A 12,197-nucleotide genomic window follows, 5' to 3' on the forward strand; every position below is an offset into this window, starting at 1 on the left:
TTACACTGGCATCTTGATCATTCTGTCTGGGCTTTTCTGCAACAATGACTTGCTTTTATTTGTAGGAATTTACCTCAATTTTATTTTATTTAATCATGAAGGATTGTTTGGTTTTATTGAGTACAAAATAATATTTCAGCAACTGAGTAGCTACTGTAATACGTATTATTATTATTAGGTCAATTTCATTGATTGATTCCAAGTTCATTTTCATCATGCAAAATTGAAAATAAATCCTAAATGACAAAACATAAAGAAGAAACCTGAATCCCCTGTGATATCTTTATTTTCTTTGATTATGTCTATGTGTACAAAAAGCATGCAAAAAATAGCATCTTTATATGCTTTGGTACATATTTACAAAGTAAGAGTTGCATTCAGTGTTTTCTCAGGACATGCTCTTATTTTTTTCTGTTGTCTTTGAATTTTTAAACTGTTACATTCAGATCAATGCAGCAGAATACAGACGTCTATAAATAACCAGCAATATCAGGCACTCTGACACAAATAACTGGGCAGTTCAAACTGTAGGTATGAGTGAGAGTGTTTTACGGTTTATATACAATTCTGATATACTTTTAAATCAAGAAAGGGAATTTTAAAAAAGCATAAAGCTTTGATAGTAAGAATGTTTTGCAGCTACAAAGCGCCTCAAAACGGCCACATTTCACTCCCCTCCTTTAAGTAAGAGAAACCTTTGTAAATGTGGCTAGACAAATGATCAAACCTCATCTATTGCACATGAGCTGAAACCTGGAAAAGGAAATAAAGCCTTCACATTTGAGTTGATTGCTCTGACAGAGGTATGGCATATTGGCTGCTGCATATGTTTAGCTTATACAAAAGTCCTGCAGGAAACAATTTAAAGGGGTTTAAACATTAGTTGTTTTGCCTCGGATAGATATCAAAAGGAATAAACAAACCTAGAGAGAACTCTGTAAAAGGTTATACGTTAAGGGACATGTCGTACGTCGAGACACTAACAGGTGCATAGCATACTGTACATCAAGAAGACTACTGTGCATTTGAGACAGAATAGACAAATGAGTTTGCACACTCACACATATAAGAGAACGAGGGGGATTATTTAAAACCATCTGATGAATTTCTACACATAAACACCTTAGAGCTCCTGAACATAGAATATGCTACTCCATTCTCTTGTATTTCCCAAACAGCAGTGTCCAGACCCTGAGTACCACATACAGAAATCTCAGTACACGACAGAAACAAGACTCCATTTAATCAAATACTCCATATAAACAGATCCCAAAAAACACTAGTCGTTTGGCACTGAAAATGGTTTTCCTGTGTAATTCAGTTTATGGGCAAGAAGCAATCTCGAGAGACAAGGAGAGGGTCATCGAGAGAAGAAGGGAAGAATGTGTAGGAGTCCGAAAAATGGACCACCATCTGCTCAGGATATTAGTGAGAATATAATGAAAGCGGTTCACTGAGGTTTATCAATCTGTCTTTATATTAGCCATAATGAATCTGCTAAATGAGTGACATTGGTTAAAGGTTTCCTCTAAGCAATCGCTGCTTACGTAATATCAGTTAACTGAAAATAAATGGCAGCTGACCTGATTGAGTCCATTTTTATTTTTGTAAAATTAATTAATTAAAGGGGCAGTTCACCCTGAAATAGTCAAAGCTGCTCTTATCTATACAATAAAAGGGGAATGGTTGGTGACCCATCCAATTGCATTAAATGAGCAGCTTAGACATTCTGCTAAATATCTCCTTTCAAAAGTTTGGAATGATATGACGGGGAAAGGCCTGTTCACATAAAGACAAATATTTGGTATGATAAACATTCATTTAAAAGTATTTGAATTAATGTGTCTGTTCAGATCGACACAATCATTTGCATACCATTAATGCAACTTTTGTATTTTTTTATGAAGAGGTGTTCCATGTCCATTGCACTGAGAAGAAACTGGCCAACCAATAAAATTTGCACTTATAATCACATGCCACGTGCCACTGCTGTTACATAAAACAATGACTTGGTGCTCACAGACTATTTTGCTAAGCAAACGTGAACAACAGCCAAAGAATCCAGTGTTGTTTGATAATCTCAATAATAAACACAAAAATCGGAATGGCTTTCTTTCTTTCCTTTCTTTCCATGATGACTGGGCATCAGAAACAGGACACTGCACAGCATTAAGAATACCAGGGTAAATGGGGCATTTCTGCTTTTGAGCCACTGATTTTTGTCATTTTTATTCAGCCTGTCTCACATTTTTAAGCTTTGGTCTCAATTGGCAAGTATTTGCTATTAATGCTATTTAATTTCTGGGTGAACTGTCCTTTTAAAATGGAAACATGCACAGTGAGAACTTCATAATGCTAAAAATCGAATTAATATGAGTGCTCTGCTCTGGTAATTAGATATCTTTATCATCAATGTGCCTTTACAATGATCGTCAAACTCAGACTCTCTGTGCACTTTCAATATGTGATTTCAAAAACAGGGCATGATGGATTCGCCTGGCAGACGATCCGATGTAAACAAGGGCGTATTGTTTTGGACGGAGTTGATACAGGCCGAGAGGGACCATGATGACACTGAATGGCAGTTCATTTTCGTTGCACAGCTAAACACCATATTCAGATCCTTCCCTCAATTGGCTTGTCTGTTTTGAGGGAAAGTGACTCCCTCTCTTTCTGCATCAGCGCACACTTGCTCGCCTTGGTGGCATGTTTGCGTGTGTGTTCGAGGGCCCGTAAGCACTGCTGACTGACAAATAGGCCTTTTGGAATGTGAAGACTCTGTAAACAATGACACATTCTGTTCCTGCAGAGAGACAAAGCGCTGCAACACGAGAGCCCTGCATCCGGTGCGATCCGAATGAAGCATTTGTGACATTCACAAACATGGAAAATAAGCCCTGTTCTAGAAAATAGTTATACAGAGCGCTCAAACACGCTGTATGAGAAAGCCCTGTTTTCTAGAATTGACAATGTCCAGACAAGAGCCTCTTTTAGTATCTAGTAGTTACATAAGCCCCTTTGTTTCACAGTACAACACTGTGTGTGTTTATACATAGTATCTGAAAAAAATCTGAAAATGTGATGGTATGAAAGAAAAGGAAAGCCACAGAGATATGGAACCACCATTATATGGAGAAGACAATATTTCAGGCATGCTATTGATGGATAGGGTTAAGAATTGCACATTAACATATACAAAAAAGGCGAGACGCCATTGCTATTATTTTCTACACATGTACAGAGGTTATGATGGCAGCACACTGCATCAACAGCTTACCAAGTTAATAACATCTTTTGTCCATGCTGTAGTCTTATGCACTAGAACGCTTGTGGCATAGTGTGTCTTTCAAACAAATCTGGCCTAATATAGATTCCATACAAAATCTACTAGTTTAGCCAGGATGAGAGGACCAGGATGGAAAGATCCAAATAGTACGAAGGAGAAAGAATAGTTTTCAGCCAGATTATCAAGGCCAGGTTTCATGAGAACCATAAGTGATTCTTGTGCAAGACTGACAAAGATGAAAAGCCTGAAGGATGACTAGCAATAGCAGAATCCAGTTCAATGTCAAAGTATGCCTCAATTCGGTGGAAACAGAGTGTAGTTGAGCGGTTTGGGTCATGATCATCTTCTGCTCGAAGGGATTGAAGGACAATGAGGATCTCTTCAGGATTTATGAAGACACTCAAAAGGTGGGTGGTTCGTCCTCATGTAAGTCCTCGAGCTCAACTTCTCTACCAGCCTCTCCACTGCTCCCTTTTCTGAGAGAAAGAAAAACAGAGAGAAAAATGTTGAATCATTGCCTTTCTATATGATCCCTGCTTTGATCCAGTAGTTGATCTTGAAAGGCAAGCTTTTGACCATCTATAATCTATTACAGCAGTGTCCAGTCTTGCTCCTGGAGGGCCACTGTCCAGCACTATCCACAGTTTAGCTGCAGTCCCAATAAAACAACTGAACCAATGTTATCAAGCTCTTCGGGATTATTGGAATCTTTTAGGCAGGTACATTGGGACACGACGGAGTCAAATTCTGCATGATGATGTCCCTCCAGGACCAGGATTGTACACCTGTAGTTTGGTCATGCCAATGAAGTAGTTTGAAATTTAACTGAAATTAAATTGACAGAGAGAGGCTGCAAATTCAAGATGTAAGGCAACCAGCAGCAGTTTGTCTCACTTTTAATTGAATTTAGGGCAAATAAATCTGAAATCAATGATAACACAATATTAAATAATAATTAAAAACTGCACTGTGAATGATTCCATAGAAAAAAAAGAGGAAATTAGCACATAAAAATATTTGATTTTGTCTAGGTATAGTAGGTATTTGCAGTAGTGCAATGTGCATTATATTAAACAGGTGTGAAGCATTTGTAGGAAGACAGTCTGTTGTGCACTATCCAGTATTAAACTAAAAAAACTAGAAACGTTCTGTGAGCACACCGACGAACAATCTTAGAGGAAACACATGAACATGGGAAGGTTTGCTGCAAACGACGGAACTGCACACAGAGGTCTCAGAACATACTGTACATAGTGGGATTGAATGAAGGACCATGACATGAGGTGCTTCACAGGGTTAGACTCTTCGATCACCAAATACTTTTACTGTCATGAAGCAAGAGAAATGCCACACAAGGACAGGATGGGGGCTGAAATGACTCATACTTTCACTGATCCGTGGGAATGCATGGAGAAGGGCAGGGAATCTGACACAGGGCTTGAGTGACAAATGACAATGACCACCTGTCACAATGAGTTACCTTAATGAGGGCTGGAGTTTAAAAGAGGGCCGGAACGGCCAAGAGTCCCTGCAGCAGAGAGAGACAGAGAGTGGAGGAAAGGGAGGACAGTGTCAGCGTTTTCATTTGAAGTAAAGCGGCAGGAACCAGGTCATTATAGGGGCTCCTGTGAGTTATTGCTGGTTAAATGGCCAGATAAATTAATAGGGAACATTAGACTGCATTTAAATCATGCAATAAAAATCAGTTTATTAAAATGGTACTCCTCAGATAATCGTATATAACAGCAGTCAGAGATAGTTGATTTGCATATACTTCTAGCTTAGTCCTGTCAGAGACAGGAAAAAAACGCTTAGGAAAACTCATCAAATGCCAAGCATATTTGTCCAGAGACAGCGTTTAACCCTTGTATTTGACAAACATCAAAAGGAAATATTATCAACTAACTCCAGACTGGGCTTCATGAGCATATGAATAGTTACCCACAGACAACCTGCGCTCTGTGGCTTAAAAATGGAAGCAATTTTTAAGGTGTTGGAGGCCAGAAAATATTGCTGAAATGTAATAATGTGCTGCCATATTTTCATCACAGCCAACAAATGTGTAATGACTTCGGCCATTTCTTTTTGCAAGCTTTGCAGCAGGGATGATTCAGTGATGTGGATAGCATTAAACCATGTCCTAACCAGGCCTGAAACAAAAACTTTTACACAAAGTAAAATGTGGCACTATGCAACAAACGGAAAATCGTATTAAAAACATAGTTCATGTTTAATATACAGCTGTACAGTGGCAGCCGGTGTTATCCAAGACAAACAACAAAACAAAAAAGGTTAATAGGCTGACAAAACGTGATATAAATTGTGGCTGATAAGATAATCATTTTGATGTTACAGTCAATAAATGATAAATTAAAGATATTTAAATTGTGTACTAGTGAATTTTTTTGATGAAATGTATATACTGTACATATATACATAAATATGTATGTATTAGACAGATAGATAGATAGATAGATAGATAGATCATTTAAAATAAAAAATAAAATTATATTTTATTTAAATATAAATTATAAATTATATTAAAATTAATAAAATTTAATATTTTAAAATAATTAACTTGAGTTCACACTATATTGCAGAAAAGTAAGTAAGCAGTAGTAGAATGGAGCATGGAAAATTAAATAAACAGTACTGTATCGTTGTTAGAAAGAAACAACTCTTATATTGTGCTTGGTTATTAAAGTGGCAAAATTCTGAGAAAATGAAAATCTAAGAGAGATGTAGAAAATGTAATCCTGATTAAAACTATTTTCATGAGATTCACATGAATCTCATGCCATCACAGAGAAACAACTGCAGTCACCTGAGAGTGTATAAATGCCTCAGAAAGGGACGGAGAGTGTGTGTTGGCGATGTACAGTAAGTGTGTTTAGATGAAAAAGGTTATTAACGTGCAGGAGGTAGTTTATTAAACCTGACACTGAATTATGGATGACATGCAAATGTGCACTCCTGACAGTTGGAGATTTAAAGGGACAGAGGGATTTTCTAAATTCTGATGATAACATTCTACCAACTGGGGGCGCTGCTGCTTTTTATCCATTCAATCAAAAACACTAACTCAGAGGGAACAAGTGCTGAAAAATGGCTTATAAGAAAATTATAAAGGTAAATGATAATACAACCAACTGCCTCTTGGAAAAGGAGGTGATCTGCTGAGTCACCGTATTGATCCATCTTGTCACCCAAGAGATTTCACTTTTTTCAACAGACAGGCCATATAAAACAAGCATGTCAATTTGTTTTGACCTTTCAGTTTTGATTGTACAAATAATAACTGCATACGGCACATCTGTAAAAACACCATAAGCCATCGCAGAGTGATTTCAGCCCTGCATTAAAATATACACAAGGCTGCCTTTGGTCTATATGGGATGCATACAGAGATAACCAGACTGTTTGTATTGATCCAGGGCATTCAGAAGACAGAGAGAAACCCTCTGCTGATTCTGACAGGCATCACACAGACAGCACACAGAGAGGAAGAGTGAGAGAACATGGCGCTGTCCTTCAACTGTCACGGTTCGTGAACGCACCGTCTCCAGCTGTAGTCTGGTTATGTCATGTTGATTGGTTCATGTGGGTGTGGCCACTGATCGCCTGATCAGCGGCAGGTGCATCTCATCCCCACCGCCTTTATAACGCCCTGTCTTTCGTCTCTTGTTTGTCAGATCGTTGTTTGAGGTCCTCCGTGTTAGATGTCTGGTTCTCGTGTTCCTGTCCTGCTTTGTCTCCTGTTTTGGTTTGCCCTGGATTGTTCCCTTCGTACACGGATTATCATCACCTCTATCGGATCTACCACCACCGTCATCTGTACCAGCGCACTCAACGCACCTACTCACCAGTCTGTGCTGCCATCCAGATTCCTGCGTCACTCTCCGACCCTCCATCAGCACGTCATTGACAATAAACACTGTTTACTTGCTTTTGCCTCCTGTCTCACTTACCTAGCGTCACAGAACGATCTGACCTACAACATGGAGGCAGCGAGTAACCAACCTTCATCTCTCGAAGCTTTCCTCAGCGCCAGTGTTCGGAGGATGGACTCCCAGGAGCGGACTCTTAACGACACTGGTCGCGCGGTCCAGGCTTTAGTGACGCAGGTGTCCGAGCTCACCCAACAGTTCCAGCTATTACGAGCCCCCACTGCGCCACTCACACCGCCTGTTCCACCAGCACCATCGGAGGCCCCCTCCCAGCCGGAACCACGCCTCCCGATTCCGGAGGCTTACTCAGGTGAAGGTAGTCCGTCTCGGACTACTCCATCGAGTTCCGGACACTGGCGGCGGAGTGCCATTGGAACGAGGAGGCGCAGTGGGACATGTTCCTGCATGGGCTGGCTGACCGCGTCCAGAGGGAGATCTACGCCCTGGACCTTCCCCCGTCGTTCAATGGGCTCATTGAGCTGGCCCTTCGGGTCGACGCACGTCTGGCACGGATGGAGAGGAGGGGGCTAATCAACACCCCATCCAGGGGACCGGCAGACGTGCGGTTCAGCGGCGGGGACGTGGCCAGCCCCGTCTACGATCACGAGCCCATGCAGGTAGGGCGAGCTCGGCTTTCCCGGGAGGAGAAGGAGAGGCGGAGGTCCCTGGGCCTTTGCCTTTACTGCGGGGGAGCCGGACACCAAGCCCACGCCTGTCCGGTAAAAGGCCAGGCCCGGTAGTACGTATGAGGCTACTATCGGGTGGGATCTCCGCCGAGAAGACCTCATCATCATCATCATCACCATCATCTTCCACGCTCCTCCCGGTATGGCTGCGGTGGTCAGCACAGACACATCACTGTCAGGCACTACTGGATTCCGGGGCAGAAGGTAACTTCATGGACAGCACATTAGCTCACAAGCTCCACATCCCCCTCAAACCTCTTCCGCACCACATCACGGTGCACGCCCTCACTGGCCAGCAACTTCCTACCATATCATACATCACTGAGGACATCACACTCATCACGTCTGGCAATCACTCCGAAACCATCTCCTTTCACATCCTTGACTCTCCCCTGGCACCCATTGTCCTCGGACACCCTTGGCTCCTCCTCCATAACCCTAGCATTGACTGGCTTTCTAACTCTGTTTTGTCTTGGTCCAAAGGATGTCATGAGTCTTGTCTAGTGTCTGCCTGTCCGTCTGTGTCTGTGTCTGTGTTGCAGGAGGAGGCGGTGGATTTGTCTAACGTGCCCGCTGAGTACCTCCATCTGAAGGAAGTGTTCAGTAAGTCTCGGGCTGCTTCTCTTCCTCCGCATCGTCCTTACGACTGTGCCATAGATTTACTGTCAGGTAAGTCTCCGCCTAAGGGCAAACTCTATTCACTTTCGGTTCCAGAGAGGGAGGCTATGGAGAAATATATTTCTGATTCTCTAGCTTCTAAATTCATCCGCCCTTCCTCTTCTCCTGCGGGGGCGGGGTTCTTTTTTGTGGGAAAGAAGGACGGGTCTCTGCGACCTTGTATTGATTACCGGGGACTGAACAACATCACGGTAAAGAATACTTATCCTTTGCCGTTGATGTCTTCGGCCTTCGAGAGGTTGCAGGGAGCGTCAATTTTCACAAAACTGGACTTACGCAATGCGTATCATTTGGTTCGGATCAGGGAGGGGGATGAATGGAAGACCGCTTTTAACACCCCCAGAGGGCACTTTGAATACTTGGTTATGCCGTTTGGGCTCTCCAACTCCCCAGCGGTCTTCCAGGCACTTGTTAACGACGTGCTGCGAGATATGATCGATCAGTTCATTTATGTCTACCTGGACGACATATTGATTTTTTCTTCTTCTCTCCAGGAACATGTGCAGCACGTCCAACGAGTGCTTCAGAGGTTGCTAGAGAATGGGCTTTTTGTCAAGGCGGAGAAATGCGAATTTCATGCACAGTCAATTCCATTTTTGGGGTATATCGTGTCGACTGAGGGAATACGCATGGATCCCGAGAAAGTTAAGGCTGTGGTAGAATGGCCAAGCCCAGATTCCCGTAAGGCCCTACAGAGGTTTCTGGGGTTCGCTAACTTCTACCGGCGTTTTATTCGCAACTTCAGTCAACTAGCCGCACCTCTGACCGCCTTGACCTCCGCCAAGACGGCGTTCAGGTGGTCGGACACAGCTGAGGCTGTGTTCGCCAAACTGAAGAGCCGTTTCAGCTCAGCCCCTATTCTGATTACCCCGGACCCTACGCGTCAGTTCGTGGTGGAGGTCGACGCATCAGAGGTGGGGGTAGGAGCGGTGTTATCTCAACGTTCTCCCTTAGACGACAAGGTCCATCCTTGCGCGTATTTTTCATATCGTTTATCTCCGGCAGAACGAAATTATGATATTGGTAACCGAGAATTGTTGGCAGTTAAGATGGCATTAGAGGAATGGCGACACTGGTTAGAGGGATCGGGGGTTCCTTTTATAGTATGGACTGACCACAAGAATTTAGAGTACATTAGCACCGCTAAGAGGTTGAACTCCAGGCAGGCTCGGTGGGCACTTTTTTTCGGACGTTTTGACTTTACTATCTCGTACCGCCCGGGTTCCAAGAATATCAAACCCGATTCTTTGTCGCGTATTTTTGACCATTCCGAACGCCCGTCCACTCCCGAGAGTATTTTTCCGAAGACATTAGTGGTCTCCACTCTCACATGGGAGATCGAATCGAAGGTCAGAACGGCCTTAGAAGGGGTAACGCCTCCGCCCGGGTGCCCACCGAACCGTTTATTTGTGCCGGAGGGATTAAGGTCCAACGTTATCCAGTGGGGACATTGCTCGAATGTAGCTTGCCATCCAGGGGTTAACCGTACTAGATTTTTAGTCAAGCAACGATTCTGGTGGCCACTTATGGCTCGCGACATTCACAGTTTTGTTTTGGCTTGCTCGGTTTGTGCCACTGGTAAGACTTCCAATCGGCCCCCTGATGGGTTACTCCAACCGCTGCCGGTTCCTTCGAGACCCTGGTCCCACATCGCTCTAGATTTTATTACCGCCCTCCCACCCTCCCAGGGAAACACGGTGGTTTTAACCGTGGTGGACCGGTTCTCGAAGGCGGCCCATTTTATTCCCTTGCCCAAATTACCCTCAGCCAAGGAGACAGCGTTGACCGTCGTAGACCACGTCTTTCGGTTACATGGCCTCCCGATAGACGTGGTTTCCGACAGGGGACCCCAATTTGTGGCTAAATTTTGGCAAGAATTCTGTAGACTACTGGGAGCGACTGTAAGTCTGTCCTCAGGGTTTCACCCCCAGAGCAATGGGCAAACCGAGAGAGCCAACCAAGATTTGGAAAGGGTGTTGCGATGTTTGGTCTCCAAGAATCCTTCCTCCTGGAGCCAACAATTGTCTATGGTGGAGTACGCCCACAATACCTTACCAGTATCAGCTACGGGCCTATCTCCTTTTGAGTGTAGTGTAGGTTACCAGCCACCTATTTTTCCCAGTATGGAATCCGAAGTTGCGGTCCCCTCCGCTCACGCCTTCGTCCAGAGGTGCCACCGCACTTGGACCAGAGCCCGTGAGACTCTACTCCAAGCGGGGGCGCGCACCAAGGCCAAGGCCGATCGCCACCGGTCTAGGCCTCCCGTATACGTCGTGGGTCAAAGGGTGTGGCTTTCAACCAAGAATATTCCTCTCCGTTCCGTATCTAATAAATTGGCTCCCAAATTTATTGGCCCGTTTACTGTCACCAAGATCATTAGTCCGGTGGCAGTCCGCCTTAAACTCCCTCCTACGTACAGGAGAATTCATCCCGCCTTTCATGTGTCCAAAATTAAGCCCGTATTTCATTCTCCCATTAATCCGCCTACCCCGGTTCCTCCCCCGCCGCGTCTCGTAGATGGGGAGACCACCTATTTGGTAAATCGCATTCTGGACTCTAGAAGGAGGGGACGCGGATTTCAGTACTTGGTGGACTGGGAGGGTTACGGTCCGGAGGAGAGAAGTTGGGTACCTGCCAGGGACATCCTGGATCACTCCCTTATCGATGATTACAATCGACAGGTAAGAGATTCTGGGGACGCCAGGAGGCGTCCTTAGGAGGAGGGGTACTGTCACGGTTCGTGAACGCACCGTCTCCAGCTGTAGTCTGGTTATGTCATGTTGATTGGTTCATGTGGGTGTGGCCACTGATCGCCTGATCAGCGGCAGGTGCATCTCATCCCCACCGCCTTTATAACGCCCTGTCTTTCGTCTCTTGTTTGTCAGATCGTTGTTTGAGGTCCTCCGTGTTAGATGTCTGGTTCTCGTGTTCCTGTCCTGCTTTGTCTCCTGTTTTGGTTTGCCCTGGATTGTTCCCTTCGTACACGGATTATCATCACCTCTATCGGATCTACCACCACCGTCATCTGTACCAGCGCACTCAACGCACCTACTCACCAGTCTGTGCTGCCATCCAGATTCCTGCGTCACTCTCCGACCCTCCATCAGCACGTCATTGACAATAAACACTGTTTACTTGCTTTTGCCTCCTGTCTCACTTACCTAGCGTCACATCAACGAACCCCCTCTAATGTGGGAAAAGCAGCAGAGTGGGGATAGAAATGACTTCATGGAGACACTTTTTTGTGAGTTTTTAAATTAATTATAAATTAAATTAATTATAAACACACAGGCACGTTTTTAATTTATTGATTTATACAAGATTTTTAATTATAATTTTAAATGTGTCAATTTTTTACATTTTCAAAACGTACATATAAGTAAAAAATCTGTATATATATAGTCATTTTTTTGTTGTATACACACACAAAAAAATTATGTATATAATTTATAACGCAGAGGGCAAGGCTAGAGTTGACCACCACACTCACAACTGCTGCTTCTGTTTTTTTTTTTCATGACAAGAACAGCAGTCAGATGAGATGCTGTCAGGCCATATGTCATTAAAAACAAAATTTCCTGTCCTGTTAGTCATTATACT

At 43.7% G+C, this 12,197-nt stretch overlaps 1 protein-coding gene across 3 annotated transcripts in view; it reads right to left on the reverse strand.

Moving 5' to 3' along the window:
- Nucleotides 1-2,122: 2,122 nt before the first annotated feature.
- LOC132141283 (calcium/calmodulin-dependent protein kinase kinase 1-like) overlaps nucleotides 2,123-12,197 on the reverse strand; it is a 75,219-nt gene continuing 65,144 nt past the window's right edge. For 2 of the 3 annotated variants that reach the window (XM_059550665.1, XM_059550666.1), the window contains exons 16-17: nucleotides 4,767-4,814; nucleotides 2,123-3,762 (exon numbers count right to left, since the gene is read on the reverse strand). In XM_059550665.1, coding sequence (XP_059406648.1) covers nucleotides 3,687-3,762; nucleotides 4,767-4,814 — 124 coding nt within the window. In that variant the 3' untranslated portion in view covers nucleotides 2,123-3,686. The remainder of the gene's footprint in view (nucleotides 3,763-4,766; nucleotides 4,815-12,197) is intronic. The other variant, XM_059550667.1, reaches the window with a different exon arrangement.

Source organism: Carassius carassius, chromosome 5 (genome assembly GCF_963082965.1).
Source record: "Carassius carassius chromosome 5, fCarCar2.1, whole genome shotgun sequence".
Lineage (NCBI taxonomy): Eukaryota > Metazoa > Chordata > Actinopteri > Cypriniformes > Cyprinidae > Carassius > Carassius carassius.